Source organism: Numenius arquata, chromosome 8, assembly GCF_964106895.1.
Source record: "Numenius arquata chromosome 8, bNumArq3.hap1.1, whole genome shotgun sequence".
Classification (NCBI taxonomy): Eukaryota; Metazoa; Chordata; class Aves; order Charadriiformes; family Scolopacidae; genus Numenius; species Numenius arquata.
This window is the reverse complement of record NC_133583.1, coordinates 5,503,431-5,530,344: the sequence shown is the minus strand read 5'-3', so window position 1 is coordinate 5,530,344 and position 26,914 is coordinate 5,503,431. Positions and strand designations below refer to the sequence as shown.

The 26,914-nt window shown below is 39.4% G+C and overlaps 1 protein-coding gene across 1 annotated transcript in view; it reads right to left on the bottom strand.

Moving 5' to 3' along the window:
- The window catches only part of MDFIC2 (MyoD family inhibitor domain containing 2), a 46,267-nt gene extending 19,605 nt beyond the window's left edge, over positions 1 to 26,662 (bottom strand). Inside the window, exon 1 of the mRNA XM_074152615.1 lies at positions 26,575 to 26,662. Within this exon, the coding sequence (XP_074008716.1) occupies positions 26,575 to 26,662 (88 nt within the window). The remainder of the gene's footprint in view (positions 1 to 26,574) is intronic.
- Between the last annotated feature and the right edge of the window lie 252 nt (positions 26,663 to 26,914).

Below are 26,914 nucleotides of genomic sequence, written 5' to 3'. Positions count from 1 at the left end.
CACACAGCCTGGTTTTTCTAAACCATTGTCGTGGTTTTGGCTGAATTTACCAAAACCGGACCGGCAGATGGCCCTTCCCCCCCCTTCCCCCCCCTGAGAGAGGAGGAGAAAGAGATAAGGAGATTCAGAAGTTTAGAATGAACTAAACTACTTTAATGAAGAATTAATATTAAAATAAAAATAAAGAAGAAAATAATGAAATAGATACAATATATACAAAACCGTATCAAGCTCCCAGGATGTCAGTTACATCACCGGCAGGCACTGGGGAAGTCCCAGACTGGACTCAGTGACGAATGGGAACAGGATTCCAGCTCTGGAGTCAGGAACACACGGATCGGGATCAAAGGCAGATGAACAGACAGAGTCCTCTCTGGACGTCGGCCATCGCAGGAAAAGAGTTGACCCTTTGATCCCTCAGCCTTTATACTGAGCATGGGGCAGATGGGATGGAATACCCTAGTTGGTCAGGTTTGGGTCACCTGTCCTGTCCACTCCTCCCCACTGATGTGACCCCTCTACGTTTTTTCCGTTTCCGACCCTCTAAGGGGGCAAATAACGAAATTGGCTGCCCTTGGTTGTTATAGCAATAAGTATAAGCAAGGGCCTCCCTGCATACCATTCCTTGGCATGGAGCACAAACATTGGTCTTATCACTCTGAGAACGAGCAGTTTTCTCCACAACATGCCGTTAATTTCAGAGAGTTAGAGGAGGCCTAGCTAGGATGTAAAGTTACAGAACAGAAAATTGGTTCGGTTTTACTTCAAACCGGGACAACCATGGTTTTAGGATATGGTCAGGGTTCAAGTTTAGCTCAGCCATCTTTATTTTTCTGTTGCAATATGGCAATACTTCCTATGCTTTAGGTATGTTGGGGCTTTGCAGTGCCTTTCACCACTGTGTGTGGCCAAGTATCTTAAAATCAACAATGATGGCAAAGCAGAACACTTCGTGGTGTTTGTAGCGTTATGCGTTTCTTATCTGCTTGGAGGGAAGACATAGGTCTTATCTAAATGGCTGAATGCTTGGGTAGTGTTGTGATGCCACTGGATGTGGGATTTTGTGCCACACAGCAGTTGCTCAAAGAAATAATGTTCTGCAGTTTTTTCAGTATATCTGAGTTTGGATGTGAATTGTGAAAAATGCTAACCTACCTTGTATATCTGAAGTTGTGCTTGTGATAGTGGCAACCAGAAGCTTGCTTATAAAATGAGAAAAACATGATCTGGAAATAATTTTGAGATAACAGACATGGCGTCAGGGTCCTGTTTCCAGCCTCTTGATTAAAGCATAGCTGGCCTTGTAGCAGCACAGCAGTGAAGCTCCCATGGCATGGGGACGAGTGTGTTTGTAGGCGAAGGCTTGTGAGTCTCTGACACTGACACAAGCAAGACTTGGAGTCCCTGGGGCACAGTGTGGCTGAGAAGACATTAATTTTCTTATGCCACCGCACAGACCACACCACCCTCCACTCCTACCCAGCAGTGATTCACATCCTGTCTTGCTCTGCCTGGTAGGCTGCTAGCTATGTGCTTTGGGGAAATGCATAGTGAATGACTTCCTCTCATCTGGACCAAGGTCCAGAAAGTTTACTTAGGAGTCTGTAGATAACTCTTCTCCCTTTTCTACAAGTATGTGGAAGCCAAGCTTTATGCTCTCTTTGAACTTTACTAAAAGGAGAACAGAAACATTTGCCTCTTTCAGTGTGTTTGTTTCAAGCCATGATTCTTCTGGGAAGTGTGATTTGTTTATGTCTTTCTGTAACAAATGACAATGGTTAAGGTTGCATCTCTGCCAACCCCTTTCAAAGTGGTTTCAAGTAGTTTACTTAAAGAGGGATTATTTCATCTGCTACAGCATATGAGGCAGCTCTGAGGTAGCGTCTAGCTTGCACAGAACAAGGAACATTAGCTTAAGGCAGGAAATTTAAGGTACAACAGACAGTAGGATCACAAGAGCATAGAGTGATAGTTTGCAAGTGTGCTGCACCTGAAGAAAAAAGAAGTTGCTTGTCTTTTCCTTTCTTGATGGTACCAGAAAGACTGGAGAAGGCTAGCAACATCAACTGCCAGTTGGAGGTGGTGACCGCTTAACACCCGTCTGTCCCTCAGTGAGTGCTTGCACTAACCATTTAATTCTTGTGTGCCTCAATCTCCTACAAAGCAGGGACATGTATAGTTCCTAATTGTACATGATTGTTTAGGTGCTGAAGTCATGTCCATAGGTTAATATATGCTCTGTAAATGCAGTTGTCAATGTCTTGGGGTTGCCTTGTTCAGCTTCAGAGAGAGTCTTAAATTTTTATGCAGCAAACTTCTCCAGTTATTACAGCTTATGGTCACTAGTTTGCTACAGCAGGAGGGTCAGACTTTGGAAACTGTAGTTTTTTTCCAGCCTGTAGGTTTCCTCCCCCTTCAAGTCTGTTTCCTACTCTTGCCAGTACCCTGCCTTCTGTTTAAAGGCATTAGTAATACCAAATAAAGCTAAAGATGCTCGTTATAACAACTAAGTTGTTTCCTTTTTAATCAGAGCACATGCTTATGCCAAGTTTGGCATGAAGAATCTGTGTATGTATCTGGTTTAGGGCACAGTGAGCTGATCATTTGTTAGAAGACTAGTGCATTACATATCATTTTGCTTTTAGTTGTACAATTTACTGGGAGGTTGGTATGAGCACTCGTAATCTAATTTTTGCTTGGTTGGAGGTGATGGAAATATAAAGAATGGGAAATAAAAGGCTATTTCCATGTGTGCTGAATTGTGGTTTGGTAGCAGCAGTTGTCTTGTAGCTAAGTGGCCATCAAAACCTTTTTTGGAGTGGCAATAAATTTTAAAAAAAGTCTTCAGAAAATATATCTGTTTTCAAAGAGTAAAGAAAGATGCAGCAATTATTGTAACACAGGTTTGCAGTCTGTTTCTGATTATCCTTTTGGCTGGAGAGTTGGGGTTTCTAATTGTAAGGTTAAGGAATCCTTTTTATCTATCTCTTGCTTCCTAATCCTATGCTAGACAGTATTGTTTTCTGTGCCTTTTGTCTTCTGGGGAAAGAGACAATCTCTGGCTCATGCAAACATCTTGTTAAAGTCTGCTGAGGATTAGGGGGTGTGACAGTTTTCTTGCTGAGCCTTTTTATTGGGGATTTTTATGCCTGCTTTTCTGGGAGGTCTTTGAAACGTCTTTTATGTAGCAATCATTTCACTCTTTCTTTGTTGTCTCAAATGTTGAGGCTGTATTCTTCTCATCTGTTCCTGTTTATATTCCATACTAGCTGGTCATAACAGTTTAGCTTGAAACTATCATCACGCCGTGTGCTTCTGAATTGCAGGAGCGTTGCAAACTGCTCTAGGACAATGGCAAGTTTGAGCTTTATTTCAGGGCATCTGAAGCTTTAGCATGATTCTTTGGTATGAAATACTGTTAAAGAGGTTCTAGATGAAAAATAATAATCTAGGAGTTGGATGTTTTAAGTGTCCACAGCTTGAAAATGCTCCTGCTACAATGAGATAGGTCCCCCTTAGGATGATGGTCATCATACCAGCTGTAGTTGGTTTGATACGTGTTCCGTCTGGCCTAAACTCCTACAATAATCAATGAAAAATTCAAGCTCGTCCTGCTGGCAAGTCATCCCATCTTGGAAGAAGAGTTAAACCAGGAAAAAAATTGCTTTGGAAGACTTGTTTTGTCCCGATTCTCACCCCACCCCCCTGCAGTTGCCTACAGACAAAATGTAGGTAATTACCCAGACCAGAAACCAAACTTCTAGGTGACTAAAGTTAGATAATACATAGACTAGTCCTGGCCAAAGAAATGAAAGAACTTAGTTTTTCACAAGAAATTTGGAAAACGTTGGTAATTTCACGTTTCAGTTTCAGAAAGCTATGGGGTTGGTCAAGGTACTTAAGTACAGGTAAAATCCAAGATTTTGTTTCCTTGAGTTTTTATCAAATCAATGCTTCTATGTCTTGAGTGGCTACCTTAAGACACATGGACTTATATCATTTTTTTTAATGGGATGGTAAGCACATTATTGCTGATTTTCCACAGTGCTTATTTATGACACTGCAAACTCAGCTACCAGCTGGGGAGATCCCAGGTTCAATGTTAAGCAAGGAGTAAGGGTTTTGTAGTCTTGCTGATAATGAAGGTATTGCAGGCAGTTTTGAGACACTTGTATGGAAAAACAGGTTGCATCAGCTTTCTCTTTGAGAAGATTAAGGTAAAAATTGTGGGGTTTTGTGAAGTCATTACCAAAACTAAGTGACTAAGGTGCACAAGATGCTGTTTCAACTTTTTAATCTATCTAAACTCTTATTTCACTAAACAGCGTATCGTGTCTTTACAGGGGAAGAAGCCAGCTGCTTAGATGTCTATCTTTTGCTCCAATAAATACTTTCCTAAAAGCTGATTTTTCTCTCCCTATCAAAAATTTGCCCCACATAACACAGCATTTCCGCCTGCCTTTTCTTGCAGCCTCTCTAGCCTATTTTTTAGTGTCTCAAGCCATATATATCGTACCATTTCATATTTAACCACAAAACCCACTCTTCCAGATATGACCTTAGTTTATTTTATATCGCATGTCTTTTTCTTAAAGTATTTTATACATCGCATAATATGCAATGATACGGCACTGATGTTTATCAAAATTGTTTCACGCTGTACTTATTTCTATTCCTGTCTTTTGGATCAAGTACAATACAGCTGCGGATTAATACCACCTTTTAAAATAGGTTTAATGTGTTTATTTTCTTAACACATTCACTCCATCCACTAACTTGTTATATGGATTATATTTAATGGGAATCTTGTGGGACTATCAAAGGGCATTTATTTTCTATTGAAATAACAATTAGGATAACACGCAAACTAATATAGTAATCAAATAAACCTGACAAATAACAAAAACTTTTTTAAAGCTGCAGAGGCATGCTAACAAATCTATTTGATCAATATATGGGATGTGAAAAAAGAGGAGACAAGATTGACTGATGAATAAAATGGAACTGACACAAATAGGCTGACAGCCAGTCGCAAGTCTCTTTAGGGCAAATGCAATTAACTTAGAATAATAGACTCAAATTTGATGGTTAGAAATGCATTTTTATTAACAATCACAACCTGAATCATTATGCACTCTTATGAATAAAACTGTAGTTATCCTGAAAGTCTGTGTGTACATGTATGCATGTACATACAAAAAAGCCTTGTTGAAGGAGAGCTTTATTTTTGTGACAGAATAGATGTATGAGATTTAAAATATGAAGCATACACAAGTATAAATCTAAATATTCAAACCAGCAATATAAAAATCACATATGTGGTATGCTAGTATTAATGATAAAGGCAATAAGCATTGGTCCCAGGACTGCTTGTTCTTTTGGGATGTGAAATTGCAATCAGGGATTTACAGATTTCATTCTGAGGCAGAGAAGTCATTACTAGAAACATAAGCTCATTCTCTTTACTTTAATAGCTATTTTAAATCATTCATTTAGAAAATACATTAACTATTTATTGTATAGGCAGTACACTTCTATTGGCATTCCATTTTCATGCCTTTTTATAATCCTTTTTAACAAATTATTTTATTAAAAGAAGATTAGAATTAGCAAAAGAATCCTACCAATTTTTGAAAATGCTACTCTTGAAAAAGGATATTTCCCATTATTAACAGGTATGCAGTATTAAAACTTTAAAGGGAGGGAAGATATTCAATTGCTAATGTGTCCTTTTTCTTTTGACCTTCATTGCAGAGGCTGATTGCTATTTGTAAATTACTTTCAAAATTACTAATCTCATTTAATTTATGAATAAATACATAATCTTCTTTTTTCCCCAAAAAAATCCTCGGGATTTAGATATGAAAAGAGCTGTCTATAAGATATGTTATGGTGCAGACATCTCATTTTTGGGAAAAGATAAAATACACCACTTAACGCAGAGAAACTCTACATGGTGTTAGCGAAGTATAATGTGAATATGAAACCATGATACTGGCAATGTTTGGTGCTTAAAATATCTTGAGAAAAATGTGTAATGGTAGGAAGTAAAGCTGTACTGGAGTTAACTAAGTCCAGTGTTCTCCAGCTCAGTGTCCTTGGTGGACCACTGGCTGGCCAGGGACAGGATAGCAGTAAAACATGATGCTCTGTAGTTGCCTATGGCATGAAGAAGATGGTGTAAAATGTTATTGTGGTTCTCGGACAGTTTCTGGCGTTGCCGAGTTAGATCCAAGAAGCAACTGCACTTGGTTTTCTCCACTTTGAAGGTAGTTTTAATCCTCCCTGTTTCTCAGAAGTGAGAAGTGTGCAGATATACTGGGAAAGCAGACTGTCTAGTGCCTGGTAGGGGAGAGGCCCATGGAAACCATTGAGAACAGGGACAGAGTGTGGCTGGGGAACAGATTTTTCTGGTAAACACCTGGTGTCTGGGGAATTTGTAGGCTGCCATTTTGGTTTTCTGCCTTGAATTCGCCCAAAAGTCATTGCCATGAGGGAAACAGTCAGGAACTCCAATGGTTGCTGGAGACTTTCCATCTGTTTTTTTCCCTCTTCTCATAATCTATCCTAGATATTCACGGCTGCCCACCATAACAATTCCTGAGCTGGCTTCTTAAATGGCTAGTGTTGCCTAATCTTAGAGATGAAATGGATGGATCACATGTTGTTCTAACACCACCAAACCTGGTGTGTGCCTAAAAAGGGAATAATCCTGCTGGGTCTGACATAGTTGTTTTACTTTGACACAGAAATTGTTGCGAAATGCTCAGACTTGAACTACTAAAGATTTCTCACAGGACTGAATTTGGTGTAGAGGGAGTCTGAGTAGTCAAATTTATGTTATCTATTCAATTTCCCTTTACCATATCTGTAGATGTGTCACTGGACACTGATGGAAGAGAAGTTACTTCTTGAATGTGATGCCGGAAAAAGAATACATGCTCTTCTATGACCACAGTTAATTAATGTTTTAAATGAGAAATAGGTCTTAAAGTAACTTATATAGGAGGTTTAGTAGGTAAACAGACTAAGGAAGAAAGAACAGATATCTGCCGATTTAAACGGGGGCGGCTTCTTTGTAGTCAATGCACAACTAGTATAGGGGGCTGGGGCTGTGGGCTCAGTTGCTCCGTCTTGGTGGTTTGAGGCTCATGAAATGCTGGTGAACTCCACATGATGTTTCCTGGTGTATGGTGATGTAAGAGAAAGGAGGGTCAGGCCCTGCATGATGATGGACTAATTCTCCACTGATCTAATCATCCAACCAGAACAAGAACGACTCGCTCCATCCATAAATATCTTGGGGCTTGCTTCTGACCACATTTAAATCCATTCACACCAACCTCATCTCATTTGCTTGAATGGGCTTGCTCCTGAGTTAGAATGATACATGTAAGAGAAAATCCAGGCCTTTAAAAGTCAAATCATAATTAGTTTCTCTTAATGGCTGTGCCATTAAAAAAAGTCAGATCTTCCAAAAAATGTATTAGAAAGCAAAAGATACCTTTAAGTGCATTAGGTTTTTTTCTTAATCCAGCAGTAGTAAACTTGGTGATGTATCGTACTTGCAATTTGTTTCTATTAGCATTTGGGTTCCATATCTTTAGATTCTCTTTTCAGAAGTTATTTCATTAAAAGAAGATTAGAACTAACAAAATGTGACTACCAGGTTTTGAAAATACTTATCCTGAAAGGATATTTCTCCCCAGCACCTCCCACTTTTGTTCCACACTATCTTAAACCTGTTCAAGTTCAGAACTCTGATTTCACAGTTTCATGCTCTCAAAATATTAAGATTTGATTCCCTATTCCCCATCGGTTTACACTTTCCTCGGTTTTTATCTTCCACAAATATGGCTCAGCCAGGATGTTCTCGATGAAACAAAAATACTTTTGCTTTACTTTCTGTTCACCTCATCCTCGAGCAGGTGCTATACAATCTGTAGTAGCTGTTCTGCTACCTGAGAAGCGTTCATATATGGAAGCACCAGGACAGCCCTTGTTGTCACAATGTGGAGCGCCAAAAATAGATGACATAAGAACATATTTCTTCCCATGAAGATTTCTGCAGCTATATGAAGTCTTCAGATAAGCAGGTTTTAGTCTTAGAGTATAGTGTTGGATTGAAGAATCTAGACTATATTTTTATAATATAAAAATAGTCTCCATAATATATATGTTTGATTAGCTTAGGGATAGACAGATGTATTTGAATATTCCTCCTTCCCCCAGTGATGGAGAGTTGTGCCAACAACTGGTCCTCCATGTCAGGTGTATGCTCTTATTAGCATGATTGGAAAGCCATAAAAAGTAAATTGTTTGCAAAAGCTGTATTTGTAACTTAATCACACAGCACTGGTTTGCTGTGTGATTCAAGACTATCCTGAAGGCTGAGTTGCACTAGACATCAAGTTGTGTTAGTGCCACTGGCATGGGGGGAAGATGGTATATTTTAAAGCCAAGGAATGGTGCCAAAAAGTATTACAGATGATGCATCTGGAAGGGAATTCCTAGTTCAGTTACCCCAGACTGCATGACATAAAAATATCTGTAGGCTAATCCCTTAGGTTTTTTCCCCTCTCATTTCCTCTTAGACACCATTAAGTGACAGTGCCTGAAAAGCTTCCTGAGGCAGAGCATTGCCTAATCGTCCTTACTTGGAAGATATTTCCCCATCATCCAAGCTACTTTTTTTTTTTCCTTTTCCCAAATAAGTGTAAGGGCAGGTGTCCTGCTGTGGAAGAGGAAAGAAACGTAATGGGGTAAGGTAGCTCCAAGTGGAGTAAAGCAGTCAGCACTGCAGGTTCTTTAAAACTTGATTTTTCTGGAATAATTTTTTTTCCTCCCTGATCTTGGTGGTGCTGCTTATTTATGCTTTTCTTCACAGTAAAGGGTCACATTTTATTCTCTCATGTGGCTTTTTATTACACCAAATTGCTCTTAAAGATACCAAGGCAATTTCCATTTCAGTTAGGACCTAAATTTGCTAGGGTTTGATAGGTATTTTATTTATAATAGGCAGTGTCAGTGATGATAGAACAAGGGATTGGTTCTGCTTTAGCTTTTATGGCAGTGCTAATAAAGTTCTCTGGCTCCCAGAGTCATCTAACAGGCCCTACACTGCAGTGCAAAATTATGGTTAAGACTCAGCTGGTGGTTACTGTCCAGTAAATGTTCAACATGTTTTAGTAGGGCATTAGTAGAAAGTTAACTGTAGTGACTGGTGATTTCTGCCACGGCCCAAAATCTGTCAAACTAGATGTGCGGTGCAGATACTGTTGAAAAGTTCCTGTCCCTGAAAACTTGGGTTCTATGTAGGTAGCTGAATTGTGACAATTTTACAGATGATAAGATGTGGTGTGGACACAGATTTTTTTTTTTACTTTTTTTTTTGAAAAGCACAAAGGCAGCCTAGCAATAACCTTGTACAAAACTTTGTTCTTTTAAGTGTTAAATGGGTAGTAAAAAGCATATTTTCTCCAGTTTTAAATAACCTTTATCCTCTATATTTCTTAATAATCCTTACTTCATTTTCTTCTGTAATCAGAGAGACAACTACACTGATGCACTTTTAGGTGATTTTTCTAGCTGCGTATAGTGTATCTTTCTAATTCCTTTAGGTTCAGTTTGAATTCTTCATAGAAGAACACTTATGTAATTTCAATGAAACTTCCCACGAGAAGGTGAATTGGTGAGGGTTACCATTATGCTTCTCTTCAAACAATCTCTCCCAAAAGATTAAGGAAGGAAAACCACAAAATTGCACTAAAATGGCAAAAAAACACCTATATAAAATGTTGCTTTCTTGTGAAACTAAGCAGAAGAACTGTAACTACCTTGGAATTCAGAGCGGGCTATAAAGTTTTGCGATTTTGGGGAACAGGCTAGACCAATATAATTATCCTGTCTCACTGGAGCTCACAGAACTGTCCTCAGTAATTTTTCTTTCAGAGGGATTTATTCTTGGCTACATTGGTGAATGCAGTCAAACCCCACCACATATTACCAGAGCCCCCCGTCTATAACGCTAGGTGCTGCTGCCTGAAAGCCAAAGGGAGTTTTGCCGTAGACTTTGAAAGTAGGAACAAGCCCTTTATTTGCGACTTAAAGCAAGTAGGTTAGAATTATGAAGAATGATTATTTAAAATAGCAATGATGTAATATCAGTGTCAATTCCATTATTTTAACAGATGTAAATTTGCTCTGCTCTTGAACTCTGGTGAATTTTAATGGCAATATTAAAGAGATACTATTAAGACTACTTAAAAGAACTATTTGTAAAAAGTGTCTCCAGTTGGGGGGGGAAGTTTAAATGGCTTTTTTATTCAGTCTGCACAATTATTTATTTGAATGGGTTTGTATATTACAAATTAATATGTATTAGAAATTGAAAAGATGATGTAATTCCGGTAGTCATTGGATATGGGAGAGCTTGCACTATTTAGACAAAGCAAATAGACTTCTTATCCAACCATAGTTTAGGTAGTCTTCACCATAAGGCAAATAAGGATTTTATGATGTAGATGAAGAAAGTATGACCGTGAATCATCTGTCTAAATAACTTTAGGGTAAATTTACATACATTCCAAGGTAACTTCCATGTCAATAACTCATGTTGTACCTGGCTGATGATGACTACTGTCACTTTCCTGACAGTCAAAGGGAATTGAGGATTTTGAGGTACTCTGCAGCATCCAGTTGTAATTTTACACACAACCTGCATTCCAGTGGGACACCAATGGGAGAAGCAGGTCAGTGTGACCAGCCCTGGAAAGAGACCTCTTAAAACTTATGAACAAGGCTCTTAACATCTGTCTCAAAAGTGTTGTACTTTCTGGAAGGGAAGTTTAGTTGTTTTAAAACCAATTCTAGGGCCACAGTCCAGACCTCATAAAATTAAATGGAAGATTTTGAGCAGGCTGGCATTGCACAAACTAGGTTACCACAGGCCAAAAAAGAAGGTGTTGCCACTTGGTTTTTTGGAAGAGAATTGAAAGAGTAATAAAAAAATATTAGAAAATGAGACTGAGAATCAGGGAAAGTTAGATTCTAATAATTCAGTACTGGTGTTTTTATTAAGGGCTTGACCTTTTTGTCATTAAAATCGGTGGCAGTCCTTTGTGATCTTTGCCTCATCTACGGCTACTAATTTTGGGTGATACAATTTTTTCTGTTTATTACTTGGATATATGTAGAGCTCTTCTTCATTAAGAAGTATTGGGCACTGGCAGCCACAGTTGTCTCAACTACCCAGAAAGCTGGATGTTTAGAATATCTAAGTATTACATATATCTAATTTAGTATTGGGTATAAAATTTATTTTGTTACTGTCTCAATCTGTAGGATGCCTCAGTTCCTCAAGACAAGTGGTGGCGGAGGAGAAGGTGAAACAAGCCTGCAAAGTTGGGATCTGAACTGTTATGAAGTTTAAAAAGGCTCTGGACTGAGCTTTCACTTTGTTTGCTGTAGAGTATGTTCCTGTCTCAATGTCCAAATCTAGGAATAATGATTAATTTTATATTCCAAAGTAATTGTTTCATCTCCTCTCCTATTAATCACCTTCATGGAGCAAATAGCTGCTTAGTGGTTAATGGCTAAAAAAAAAAGTAAAAAATTTGTCATTGTTTTTTTACCTGATTAGGAAAAAAAAGTGCCTGAGCGGAGCTGGACATTCTGAATCATTTGACCTAGTGATTGTTTCTTCTAAGTATTTATGAGCACGGTCTGAGAACGCATTCTTGGAAGTATTCAGTTTTGATCCAAGAAGAAATGTCTCTTTCCATTAGCTTTTATTTCCTCTTCTCGCTGCAGACAAACTAGAATATTACAAAGGGCAAATGTATGAAACTTTCCCTAACTTTCCCTCAGGGGAGAAAGCAGGCTTTTTCATCTTAAAATGGTAGTTGTTCAGTTGTGCAAAAAATACCTTTCATTTCTGTAAGAGCCACCACATTGAAAAATCTAAACTGACCTACTGTGGCAGGAGGGAAGGTGAGGGTGTATTTGACTGTAGCGTGCTTGTGTAAACTCACATACAGCTAGATTTAGACATCACTCTGTATAAATACAGTCTCCATGGGCAGAGAGATATTTTTTTTTTTTTTGCTTTCAATGGAAGCACACTCTAACATTTTTTTGCAGTTATCTCGGGATATAGCAAGGTTTACTATATTATGCAACAAACCATAATGGTCAGCTGTTCAAAGAGCATCTCCTTCTCCATGAGGTCGCTCTAGTTCTGACACAACTGACACAGAGCAGAGTGCTCAGTGCAGCCTGTTTGTAGCACAGTTGACAAAAGCAAGTAGAGCTCAGCATAAAGTTTTAAAGCAGAGCTAAATGCAGCCTAAAAGGCAAGCTAGGAAGAGATCTCTTGCCAGAATCTGAACCCTGTTTTGCCAGTCTACTTGTAACTAACTGGTGCAGTCTACACAGTGCTCCTGAGATTAATAAATATATAATCCCATATCCCACAGTCCATTACCACAGTGTTTGAAACATTTCCCATTAACGAAACACAGTGCATGCAGGTAAAAATATCAATGCCTCTCATTAGAGAGGGGAAAAAATGGAAAATATGTATTATATTAAAGCCAAGTTTTGTGCTCTTGTGTGAAGTTTGAGGGGGGGGGGGAAATGTATTTCTCCAGGTGGTCTCTCAAGTGGAGGAAAGGATACAGTTCCTTGGCTACACTACCAATTAGAGGGCAACACTATACCCGAGACATGGCCTCTAATCTAGGCCAAGGCGTTCTTCATCTTTCTCTTTTATCAGGAGCAGATTCAGCAACATGCCTAAGCACAAGTCTAACATCAAGCATATGAGTAATTCTAGTGACTTTGCTCTTGAAATTTTGGTCAAAAGAATCCTATCCCATGTTTGTTTTTTGTCAGCATTGTTTCAGGTTGCACAGCAACCCATAGAGTCCTGTGCTCTGATTTTCCTCAGCAATAATAAAGAACTTGTGTGTGACGGAGAGGAAGGTGGGGCTAAATTATGGGTGGATTGAACCCTTGGGAAAAATAATACAGGAAAACTGCATGTGATGAATACATGCATTGCAGACCCATGATATGGAAAGCAAACAAGCCAAACCACTTGAACCTTTGTGCAATAAAATATTTTCTTACCATTTTATAGGAATGCTTGGGACTGAAATCAGTACTGCAAAATACTGTTGGTGGAAGTGGAGCACCGGCATTAATAATTTCTATGAGCAACTTGGTCAGTCTCTAGGTCTCAGCTGTTGGCCCTCTGTTGAACCAGCTTATGGCTGGGCACAGAAAAGCAGATGTTCAGTTTGTGTACTGGGTCTGGAAGGGATCTTGGCAGTTGCTAGACACTGCCTGAAAGAGGAGATTCAAATGGACCAAAGTCGTTTTATTCTTCTGAGTAGATAAACGGCTCTTACCTACTCTAACTCCTTGGGTTGAAATAATCAAACTCATAATTCAGTGGGAGGGTTTTTTAGGGAAGCAGCTCTATTTGGTATAGATTTGTAGAGTTGTATACACCACTTCTTGGATAAATGCAAGCATGTAGAGGATCCTAGCAGGTTTCTTACCATGCTTTAGGGTATCTTTGGCAAAACCTGGTTTATAGGTTTCTACCTGGGATCTCTCTGCCTCACTGCAAATGTAGTGTTTCTGGAAAGTTCTTTAATCTATGGGGGAGAAAAATAGCCAAAGAAATTAGAAGCTTGGAATGGGAGGTCTGTTGGTTTTCTGCTCTCATAAACTGCCTGCAAAACGCACGTGGCCCTTAAAGGGCTGAGTTGGGGGCAGAATTCCCTTGGCAGAGCAGCACCACATGTTTCTGCTTGCCCGTGCACTCTGTGCAGCTGCACAACGTATCGCATAACGCTGTCAACTGCAAGCACACTGGCTTGCCACTCCAGTGGGGCCCCCAAAACTGTAAATAGCAATAGGCAAGAAAACTCCCTGAGACACGGCACTCGCTTGAGCCATGAATGTTTGAGCCAACTGCCCAAGGCTCATACTCAAGGCATGAGACTTGACAGGTGGCCAGTCCTGGCCCAAGGCACTTAGCTCGCCCCAGGCTTTTACCACGGTTGCGTACCCTGGTCTTGAGGCCAGAGCCAGAATGTCTGCCAGCTTGTCTACAAAGTTGCTGTGGCTTCCTTGGGGGCTGAGGAAGCGCTGTGGCCTGCAGACTAAAGGCCATGCTCCTTGTAGAGTGCTGAGAATAAATGGGGCTCCCAAATCTTCTTGTTGACACTGCACTGAAAAATTTTTTGATGGGTGGAAGGGGCACACAGTGTGTGTGTGCAACTATGATCTTACCGTTAGTCCAGTTAATGTTTTAACAGTCCAAATTCTTTAATTGAGAAAAGCCTTGATTATATAGTCAGAACTGTTGTACAATCCACACCTAACTTTGCTGATACCCTACCCTCTTAACGTGGTATTGTGCTCACCCTGTCAATGGAGTCATCCCACCAACAGATGATGTCCCATCCCACACGACGTCCTGAAGCTCCTGCTGTGTTTCCACCTTGTCTGTCTTCCCCTGTCTCCAGGTAATGCCTACCCACAGGGATCCGGAACAGATGAGGGCACCTCTATAGAGCCAGTAGGACTACCCAGTTGAGAGTGTGTGACCTTGAGTAATTCACCTGAAAGGTCTATCAGGTCAGCAGGAGAGCACGAAGAAGCAATACTTGAATACTGTGCTGTGACAATACAGGGGTGGTAATTAAGGGTGCTTTCTCCTGTCTGTCTCTTTTCCTCCATCTTTTCTCAAACACTTTAGGAAGCTACACATGAATCGCTGGAATGTTACCAGTAATAGTTGTCTTAGGCAGCCAGTAGCATCCCAAATCTTCATCTTGAACCATTGCTGGTGACTGGACAGTGAGCTTCAAGAGGTTCAAAGACTAGAAATAGCAAAAGGTAGTGACGTGGGCTGTGCAGCTTTGAAGAGGACTTGCCCTAGTATTGCTGGGCAGCAGCAAGGAATACTGCAAAGAGGAAACCCTGTATATCCAACGTCTGCCCTCCATACAATAGAGAGCACAGTTGTCTCTCAGGACACCCCACATCCAAGTGGGCGGAGTGCAGCTGGGAGCTGTCAGAGCCTTGGCTCTGCTCCCCTGAGCTTCTTGCAAGAGTAACTGGCCAGGTATGAGACAGGAGATAAATTAATTTACAGCTCTCCAATGCTATGGGAACATACCTTCTGTTGTGAAGCAAGAGGAGGAGGAGCAGTGCTGTGCTTGTCAGGCTTCTGGCAGGCAGGATGGAAGCCAAGGGAAGGTTAGGTTAGATGCTGGCCCAAAAGGCACTACTTAGACATGTATATCATTTGTTTTCCCAGAGCTGATGATAATGTATAACTATAGTTCAATCCTTCACTGTTCAGTTCTCTGACAAGTTTTTGTTTTATGAAAAGGTATGTTCACAGATTTAAAAAAAAAACCACCACAACTTGGGAAAACTATGGCATTTTACATATAAAACTGTTTTATTTTGTGTGAAATTTAACTGAAATGATCTTAATGACTTATGTAAAGTGAAATATTGGGTTTTCCTTTTTCTTTCTCTTTTAGCCTTGGTCTCACACAGGCATATTAATGATTATTTGTCAAAATCACACTGTTTGCTTACAAGGTACGAAGGCTTTTTAGACACTATAATGACAGCTTTTGATTCACTTGATAATATTTAGAATAAGCCATAAAAGCCAATCTCTGAACGAACAGACCGCTTTTATTGGCTTTTAGTGCTATTACTGCTATCATAAGTGGTAAATTGGCCTAATGCAAGTAATACTGCTGTGTCATACTGTAAAAACTGCTGCTTAGTTTTATATTTTATTTATTTTTCATGAAAAAATTTTAAGGTATGGAGACTGTCCTATCGTTCTACAACTGTTGGTGATTCCCTCCAAGTGAGAGCTGGGGAAGCTTCTGCTGTTGGGACTTTCTTTGCTTAGTGATTACCATCTGTGATGGGACAGGGCTGATCATAAAGTTATGGACCAAGTGTGAGTCAAGTGAATATCTACCTGAAGCTCATAGGTTGTTTATTTAAATAATAAATTAGTCAGAAAAAAATAAATGATTGCTTAGCTGGAAGCTAAAATATTTCAAATACTTTGTTAGATTTCTTTATATGTCTTGTTTTATAATAGTAGCATTTTAAAAAAATATTAAACATTTAAAATAGCTAAAGATGACAATACATTTGGTCACAACTTCGTCTAACCAGAATGACTACCTGGTGCCATATTGCTCCTACGCTGCTTCTGACTTTCTTGTCCTGCCTTTCACCCTCTCTTCTATTGTTTTGCCCGCTCCTGGAATATAAGCATGGATTTCAGAGATTTAAAATTCCAGTAACATAGAATTTTTCTTTTAATCAGGAAAAAGAAAAGTTTATCATAAAATTTTATTTGGTTTTGCAGTATTTATATATGAGGGAAATTGTTTAGAAGAAGCAAAGTGAAGAGGCTTACATTTAATTCTGAGTTTCCATTCTTCTATCTCCCCCTTCACCTGCATACTATCAAACTGGGCTCTCTTCAGTCAGGAATATTGATTTATCAGCTGTGATGTAAGTTTAGGACCAGCAGTCAATCTTTAAAACCACTGAATTTCACCTTGGTCTGAATCAAATTGGGAATTATGACACATGTAATAGTGTGGATTGTCCAGCATATTAGGCTTCTGTTAACCAACAAGAGAGAAGTTGTCATTTAGCTTAGCGTTGACTACTTTGGTATTCAATGAGTGTGCAGAGCAAGGGCAGGGCAGCTCATGTGGTGGAAAGCTGAAAGAACAGCATCTGATAGAAGTGTGTTACACGAAGCAGTCCTACAAAACTGTAATTACCTGAGGATGCACTCTGTTTTTCTAAGACTCCTCTCAACTCATTTCTAAGGTCTACGTGGTGAGTGTCATGCAGAGAACCAACATGAAATGTGAGTTAACAGAGTGAAATTAACCTCGAAGACCCTTTTTCTGACTGTCAACACACTGAAGTTGGAAAACCTAGGGAGGCTAGAAATAGGAAATACCAGTCTGAATTTAGCTTTAGTGATAGGTAATAAGAACATGAAGTTGGGGCTGCTTTGTCTGCGAACCAACAGTGAGGCAACAAAGATGACAAATGACTCTTGTTTGGGGGGAGAAAAAGGTGTAATGTGTCTTAAATTTAGCTGAAGCTTGAATAATTCAAAGCCAAACATAAACTTCATTATGGTATACTATGTGGCCATTAAAAAAATTAGTCTAATGACAGAGAAAAGCCTATCTGAGTAATAATCACTAATTTTACTGAATGCATGCTTGAAATAATTATCTACTTTTAATATGCTGAGGGAACAGGAAGAATAATATTCCAACTTTAATTTTGGCATCCAAATATTTGTGGATATGTGATAGCATTTTGGCACATGTGTTAGTTGCCATGGGTATGTAAAAAAAAAAATCCAATTTGGTGTTAAAAGGGTTTAACTCCTTCTTAAGACAACTTTTTTAATGAAGATCACACAACAGAAAACTCTTCTCTGTAAATCTGCTGTCTGACGAGCTTACTTCAGTAGGAAGGTATTGAGTTGACCTGTGTTTTACTCTGAAGAACTCAAGCTATTTTATTTACCGAAAATCTACACCCCTGCTTTTAAATTACAGGTGCAGTGGTATAGTAGTGTTTCTACCTGCATCTTTGCTGCTGCAATAACATTTCTTTCTTTCGAAGCTGCATGTAGGCATATTTCAGCAAGAAGAACATAATTTGTCAGTAATCAGTTCTTGTGTGTCTCAACACTATCACGGCAACGTTTGTGTCTTTCTGTAGAGCACGACAGTGAGCTGTGCCTCTATCTTTGGAGCCTACTGACATATTCAGGAAGAAGTTTGTCTTCCTGCACATATTTCTGTACTTTGTGTATTCATTTATACATGAGAGAAGAAAACATTATCATGTTTAACTGCCGCAATCATAAGCACATTAAGTAGACAGATAATAAACAATCCATCTGAATTTATGATTAAGTTAATTGTGTTTTTCTAATGTGTTTATTCAGATTAAAGACTGAAATTAGAATGAGACTATATAATCAGGAGACCCTAAAAGACTGTTTGACTCCTTTAAAATAAAAAAATAACTTAGTTTAGGGGGATAGCAAAGATCTCTATACCACTTAAGTATGGCTTAGGTGGTAAAAAGGCATTGTGCACTTCTCTTCAAAGAGATGAATCTCAGTTGTAGTAAGAGCTATAAAGAAACTCAGCTGACACTGAGGGCTTCAGCACCTAATTTTTGTGTATGCCCTTCTGCCCAGCAGGCACCAGATTCAACCTTCTGTATGGCACATGCAGAGGATCAGCAATAAGCTCATAGGATAAGTGAGGAAACAAGGAATTAAAATAGGAAAACCATTGGAGGAAATGGGGAGAAGGACCACCCCAATGTATTTATGGCTTCTCCACTTGCATTGGGCACCTCTGCCAGCCACTGCTGTTGAGGCAGAGTTGGAAGAGATGCTCTAGTCCCTTCCTTTCCACCTATGCAAGTGAGATCCCTGCTGGTGAGGGCAGCTGGTGGATCGGGCACGGCTCAGGCTCAAATCCCCCTCTGCCTGCTTTCAGCAGTGTGTTGAGATTGCTTTAAGAGAGGAAAGGGTGCTATAGCCCAGCAGGTAGGACACCCACACAAAGGGCAGGAGATTAGCTCTAGTCCCTGCTAGAGAGAGTACTCAGCTATCCAGGAAAACGTGGAAAACGCTCAACAGGCAATGAGCTCTAAGTTGTCCATCCAGACATAGACACTTGGGAATCTCCAAACTGTGAAATTCCATAGGGTATCTGATAGCTGGGGACCAGAGTTTTCTTCTGGAAGGTGTGCATTTGAGTCCTCTCGTACAACCATGTGCTCTCAGCCCTGATCTAATGGCCCAGAACTACTCACTAGTCACTGAGCTGTTCTGATTAGGGGTTTATGGCCAGTATTTTATTATTGCATGTTTAGAGCAGTCACTCTTAGTGTCTTTCCATTTGGATTTAGTTCTAAATACTTATTTAAAAAATAGATGGAAAATATAATTCCTTTGAACTTCAGTGAACAATGAATATTTAAACTAATTCCACTTCTGTTCTTTCTCTAAACTTTTCCTATAATATCTTTCATAAGCAATAGGCTAAATCCTGGGCATGCTGGTTATCTATCTACTGCATTTTGTTTTGAGTACTTAGAAGCAGTTGTATTTTGGAGAATGACTGCAAATCTTCAATGAGAAAGGAGGCCTATTTTTTTTTTCATAATCTAATTATCTTTAATCTAAATATTTCATTGAACCCCTCCAATACTAAGGATTTTGTTACACCTCTACATGACTGTCAGTCTGGCTCTGCATATCAGTGTATAATCTTGCAGGCCTTAAAACACCTTCTGAAAAGTGGCACTGAACTGCTTACATCCACGATTATCCTGCCTTCAAGCTCAGGGTAAAAGTAAATCAGGTCTGCATAGTGGTTGTTTTGATGGGATTTCTATCAAGGAATTAAGTTCTGTAAATGAACTAAATGCTCATTAATAGGTTTGAAATGGCTGTTTTCATAGCTTTTAAACATCTAAAACCCAATTATATTCAAAGGTCTTACTGTACCCCTCCAGAAGAAACTGGTAATACCACTGAGGACATTTGCATTACTACTCCAGATTAGAAGGAATACAAATAATTTTTTGAGCTTTCAGAAATGTAAGGTAAAGTTGACCAAAGAAATGACTACTGGGCTCCACTTCTACCTTGAAGAGAAGCAAACCACACTGTGAATGTGATCCAGGTCTTGGAATCTAAGGCAAACAACATCTGTAACAGGGAGAGGATGTACAATCACACACTAAAAATTATGAGACTTCTGAAATACTTATTGCTTTTATTAGTACTGAATTTTCTTTGTCATCCAGCTTACTTAATTCTGTTTAGTACAGGCATCTTTCTGGCTTGTGTTGCCCTAGACGAGACCCATCCTTCTTCACTGACCTTGGTGCCTGCAGAGTTGTTGCTCTCACATATTCTCACTCCTCTGTCTGGCTGCAATTGCACAGGGTATTTTTTTTTTTCCTTCTTAAGTGTTGTTCCAGAGGTGCTTCCACTTTTGCTGATGGGCTTGGCCTTGGCCAGCAGCAGGTCTGTGTTGGAGCCGGCTGGCATTGGCTCTGTTGGATATGGGGGAAGGCTTCTAGGAGCTTCTCGCAGAAGCCACCTCTGTAACCCCCCTGCTACCAAAACCTTGCCATGCAAACCCGATACAGTCATCTTAAGTAGGAAGCGCTATGGAGGTTCTTGGATATGTGGGTTCTACTCTAACATGTATGTCGCTTAGAAAGTTCAACAACTAATAAGGGTCTATTTTGTTATTCCATGTTTTGCTCTACTGACACAACTGAGGACAAAATTCTGAATATTTTGCCCAAGTACAGCAAAGAATAGAATTGGTCTGGAAAAATTCCAGGGGGGTGAATGAAACATCTTCAGGCCTTCCCCGACATTGGCAGTTGAAAGAAATAGACTTTTCTCTTCCTTTGTGGAACAAATTTACTTAAGGTAATCCAACCTAAATAAACCTTCACTTATATTTTTACTGTCAAGATCCAGGGCAGGAGTGTGACTTTAAACCTAACTCTACTATCCAGAGAAGTACCACTGTCTCTACTGTGCATTCATTCCACTTTTGTGGCAGTATTCAAAGTCATACATCTCCAAGGACCCTCCAGTTCAAAGATCAAGGACCATTCAGTTTATAAAACTGTAATTAGGAGTGGTGAGCTGGGACCATTGCAGATTTCATATACTCCCTCTCCATTGGAAAAGAGTCTTTAAATCTGCTGTTTTACAACTTAAAGGAAGGGTTGTCTTGATTAATTCATTTGGTCATAGTCCTGAAGCTGACAAGGCATCTTCCAGGAATTTAAGCCCTCTGGGATCCTTGTCATCAGTTTTTAAATGTGCTTTTGTGTGTGTGTGGTGTTCTTATCTGGAAACAGTCTGCTTGGATTACAGCATTCATCTTATAAGCATTTGGCATTTTCTGTTACATGGAACTGAGAGGTATTTCTTTGCTATCAGTCTTCTATAAAGCTTTTCAATCCAAAGACTTAATTCAGGCTGGAAGAAGAGAGTGAAAAAAGCTTCTGGACCCAAGTCAGGAAAATTCAGGAAACGAGTGTCCAAGCGTGTATGTAAAATTGCATTCATTGACTTCTGAGTTTTTAGAAAGAAATGCTAAAAATGTCATTTAGCTCCCTAAACACAGGGATGTATGTTAGATCAGAACACTCTGCTGAGAATAATCTCCCTGCAACCAAAGTACAAGCCTTGTAATGGTTACTCCAGATCCTGCAAACCAGGTAAAAAGCCAGAAGGTTGTGGAAGAATGGGGAAATTCCCCGAGTGTCTCCAGGACAACTCTCTTTCTGCAAAACCAGTCTCATGGCATTATGTCCTCCCCGCTTTATTACTTCTTGTAAAAGTCTCTTAAAGCCCCTGGGTAACCAATGAGAGGGATGTGCTGGGGAAAAGGCATTTCTGAGTGCTGCAAAAAAGGAAGGTTTTGCTAATACTCCCAGGAATATAACCCCAGGACCAGGCTGTGGGATGTTTTGGTGTGGTGCAGTTCAGAATAGTCTGCTCCTATATCGGATTTCTGGGATGTACCACTAAGAACTGTGGCACAATCTCACCCAATGGGATTACTTCTGGAATAAAGTATTATTTGAGTAATGTGAATAATGTCACTACAGCCAGGTCTATGATATGAGTAAATCTCCCTTTTCATATGAACTATAGTCCTTGGAGGGGTGAAATATAATCCTGAACAGAGGCTCTATTTACCACTTAAGCCCTATTTTATGGTTTAAGTGCTGACCTTGTACTGACCCTCAGTACAGGGCTGAATTTCGCCCTACAGCAAAAATCTACTGGCTAGAGCAACCGATTAAAGAAATTGGGGCTAGACTTTTTACTATTTGCAAGACAATGAAAACAGACTTATTTTAGACAAAAATGTTTCTGATTTATGAGAATTTTAGTGCAGAAAGGGGTTATTTTGGAGAAAGTCTTGAGATTAGCATTTCAGTTATATTTTTGGCAGGAGAGCAAGGAAGCCATTTCATTAACTTTTCACTGGAAGTTATATATGGAGGGCATTTGTGTACACAGCTGGGCAGCATAAAACAGGAGGGCTTTGTGTGAAAATATCCCGAAATGAAATTTCATTTCTGTCCAACTTGGATGTGCGTTCCTGGGCTGCCGTGGCCAGTTTTGGATGAAACCGTTGGAGGGCAGTATTAGGCCCTCACACATTTCCCCTTGCATTTAGAATGGATGCAGAAATAGTGAACAGACCACTGCTGGCCCCTGTGCAAAATCAGTGTCACCTTTTACAGCTTTATGTCGGTCAGATAAGCTCCTGCCTGCTCCCACATATCCATATGGCTGTAATCATCAAGTGATACCAAGAGATTAAATGTTTGTAAGGAACTCCAAAAGCCACATGCTGAGGCTGGTGTGAATTTAGCTCTGCTTTGACCTCCCTTCCCACCAGATGGCTGCTAATCTGGCACTAAATCACTGCCATGGTGGAAAGAGCCCTGGTCTATGTAGAAGAGGCAGCTCTGTGGTTGTGGCTGTGCTGTGTAAGGTAGGAGCATCCCTGAGTCAGCCCCTGGGAGTGTTACTCATCCTTGGGTACTGCATTTCTAATGGCATGTCTTCTGTAGCTTTCCAGATTTCCTCTAACAACTGTGCTTGATTAGGAGCCCACAGAGGTGTTTCCTGCTTGGGGTGTGATGGTCTGCTTGTTGAACATCTTGTGGGTGCATGAAACAAATGAGGACGCAGGCCCATACAGAGGAAACTTCTTTAATATTATCTTCAAGTTTCATTGGTCATTCTTTACTTCTACATTCATATTCATATTTTAAATGCTTTGTCATTTATGTCACTTTGTGCATGTCAGGGCAAAACATGTATAAGTGGGGATAATGCGTGTGCTGAGGATTCCTACTTCAGTTTTTCAGGGCAGAAATGCAGATATCTGCAAAAGTTTCTTTGCAAATGAACCCCTGTTTCATTCTGCCCTGATGCTTTGTAGGCATTGGCATGGGGAACTCTCCATCTCCATCCAAAACTCTCTCCCATCTTCAACCACGAGCTCTTCCCCATGGCAAGAAGCAAGCAGAGATAACTGCCTCCACTCCTACACAAAATAGGAGTCATTGCCTGGCTTTATTCTTATGTCCCAGGCTTTCCTTGGATTGGTTCTCATCAGTGCTAAGGTCAGACAAGCAGAAAAAGAGGCCAACAACTGCCTTTTCTTGGTGCTTATTTGTACCAATTCTGATTGATTTGCACATGATGGTCTGATGCATACCCTCCAAACACGTTTTCTAATCTGTTGTGTGATCTTTAGAAATAATAGCCCTGAGGAGCATGTCATACTATCAGAAAAGATTGCTGGTATAAATTTTTCACCCTGAGACATCTTGGGATAGGACTGCGATCACTTCACCATCCTCATTCGCACTCCCAAAACAAGGAGTGTCTCATGTTGGCCACATCCAGACTTAAGTGTTCAGTACCTTAGGAGGTACAGAGATATTTTAGGACTTAAAGTCTACCAAACCTAGAGCACCCACTTGCCAGCCTGCTTCCCTGTTTACATTATCACTATTGTTCTACAATCTGCTAGGTGCTGAGGGGGACCTCAGGCCCTTCTACAAAAAATGGCTTGTAGAGTAAGCAAGAAATAAAAGGAGAGGGCAAATGTGCCAATGTCTACTTTAAAAATACAGTTGAGGACCATGATTACATAGATGTTTTTCTCCAAGACTGTGCTGGGTTGTGTAGCATTATTTTTTCCATATCATGTTAGATTCCCATCAATCTTCTGGTGCATTTGTGGTAGGGGTGCGGGAGTGCAGTGGTGGTGCAAATGACTTACTGAGAGGTAGAGGCATGAGTAGGACCACTTATGCTTTTCCTGCTGATACAATAAGATACAATCCTAGCCTAATGGTTTTTTCTGTAGTACTTCTCACAAAGCTGATTTGGTTTCTGTTTTGATTTTTGTCTTCCAAAACAAGTAGAAGATAAATAACTGTCAGCCAGATTAAAATCCTCCTCCCCCCTCTTTCCTGGTCAAACAGCTTCTGATGTTGAAAGTCAACAAAAAAGTAATTGGTACCTTATTTTGATGTTGACCTGCTGCACTACCAGTCCATGAGCTATTACTTTGCAAAGCATTAGGGAAAAAAAAGAAGTCTAGGAAAGATACTAAAGCCACGGCCTAGTCTATATTTTTTGTTTATTTCTGATACTATGTGGTTCATGATTGTTTCTTTTAGAAGGAACAAATAATCAATACAAAACCATGAATAAAAATAACTTTTCTTTAAAACTGAATGTTAAAAGAACATATAGTCTTCTTACTGTGCCTGAGGGAAACAGTGCCAGTCTGTTCTCCACAATTCATTGTTTATTGGAATGCCTGAAATCTATACATGAGGTATTTTTAAAACATTTAAACATAGAAGTTAAGCTTCTGCTCCAGACAATTTGGTTCACCATATTCTAAAAACCCACTGTGTACCACAGAAGTGCTTAAAGTGAAGAAACATCAACAAAATTTTTAAAAAGCAAACTTCAATATAAGATAATATAGTGTCCATATTCTTATCTCAAGGAAAACTTCCTTTCTTTATGAGACACATTTCAGCTATTTGTTGACTCAGCTGCTGTACAAGACCTTCAAGGCCCAATTCTGCTTTGTGGCACTTTAGAGAGAAGAGGTGCCAATAGACAGTTTGGCTCTTTCTCAGAGAGATTGCTTCTCCAAGTAGAAATTCTCAGCTTCTCCAAGTAGAAAACAATCAAAACATTACTAATGATCTAGAAACCCTGGATGGTGTCTCTCCTTAGGAAGTGGGAAGCATTGTGGATAAGCATCACCAAAGTGAAATGAACTCAGGAAGGTACAGGTGGAGAGATGCCACATGGCTACTGGAGAAGGTCTGGACCAAAGGATAAATAACGCTATGGGACTCTGAGGGCCCATGGCATTGGTCTTGTCCCGCTCAGAGGTGTGGACCAGTTAAAGTCCCCTGTACCTTTGTATCCCTTTTGCAAAGTTGCAAATCTCTTGTGCTCCTCTCTATTCTGATGGGATAGATATTCAATTCAGTTACCTGTTTTCTGTTTACAAGCTAAAGTGCAATGCTATCGTGTAGGATCAGACCCAGATCTCGCTCAGCTCTATCGCTCTCTGTGATGCTCAAACTGCAAATCTTCTGTTTGCAGACTTTTTTACTGAAGTTACCTGACACCTCGCAAGCAGATGGGTTTGGGTGTCCAGCCAAAAGCCTGCATGTTGGCCAGTCAGCTCTGCTCGAGCGTGCGATTTTCATTCTGCCAAAGTGCTTCATAAACAACGACGACTGCGAGGCAGAGACATTAATTTAGGCCTACTTCATTGCAGCCCCTCTTGCAGCTAAATGATCTAACCTACAATTAACTACATGAGCTTAAAATAGTGATACACACTTTACAGATGACATAATAGTGGCTATAAATGAACCTTTTCCTCAATATCCCCATAGTTAATGTTTTCAAAATATGAGGTCACTTGTTGAGTCTTCCCCAAATACTTTTGTTAGGATTAGAATATAACTCCTCTCGTTAAAAAAACATAATTTGCACCTGACCGCAGATATTTAATTTGTATCACATGCGTCTTGAAAGTCTCTGAGACTTTATTTCATGTTCTTCTTGTGTGTGTATAAAATAAAGTAACTCTGTTGTGACCAACTAACATACATAAAGATGTAATAAGCTATGTACTAACTTAACAAATCAATTTTTCCAGCAAGAAATATATCCTAAGAACTCTTCTCTCTTATACGTACAGGCATGTGGGATAAGAAAACCTTTACAATTGTATGTCTGTCTTCTAAACAGTTTAACTAATAGAATGTAGCATTTGAAATACCAGTGTTTGACACACATTATTCACTTAATACCTGCCATTTTTCAGCCTTTAAACTGGAAAACCCTCCTGTACTTATTTTTTATAACTTCTCTACTTCTGAGAGTTTATATTTCATAAACCGCCAACTTCATTCTAAGATAACACACTACCAGATCCAAAGATTCAGGATTGATCTTTACTCATGTTTGAGAAAACCAAGCAAATATTAATCCAATTCAGCAATAGTTTGAGTTAATAAAAACTTTTCATCAGAATTAAGACCATGGTCCATACTTTGTAATGGCTTACAGTTCTTGTCAAATAAAACTTCCCCAGGGATGCAAGGATATTAGAAAAAATGATCTTTCAGGTTACTTTAAAATTGGGTAATCTAGGCCTTTCTGTAAACAAATATACATACACGTTTTGTAGAAGTCAAGCTATGGAATTCACGTGGTAGAAATTCCCAGCCATATTTAAGCCTGTAAACTATTATGCCTTTTTCTTCAAAAAATAATTCTTAATAAATGAGAAATATCTCTGGACACAAAACAGTAACTAATAACTCAGCAATGTAACTTACCTTTCTTCAGCCAAGAAATATTTTGCTTGTCATGTTCAAAACTTTCTGCTGGTTTGATTTTTACCTTGTCTGTCTTGGCTTCTGACATCTGAAGGAGAGAAAAGAATTTTGGGATGTCAAGTTCTTTTAAAGTTTCTGACAAAGAAATATGTTTTCTGTTTAGGTTCTTGTTATAATAAATTGTGATTACTTACACAGATACTTTTCCTGCATATTATTGATACTAGGTAATACCTCAGTCATTAAATTTATGTTCTGTTCCTAAATGCTTTATCAATATTACATAGTTGCTGTTTGTAGATAGATTCTTTTGTAATGTAACTATAAATTACATTATGAA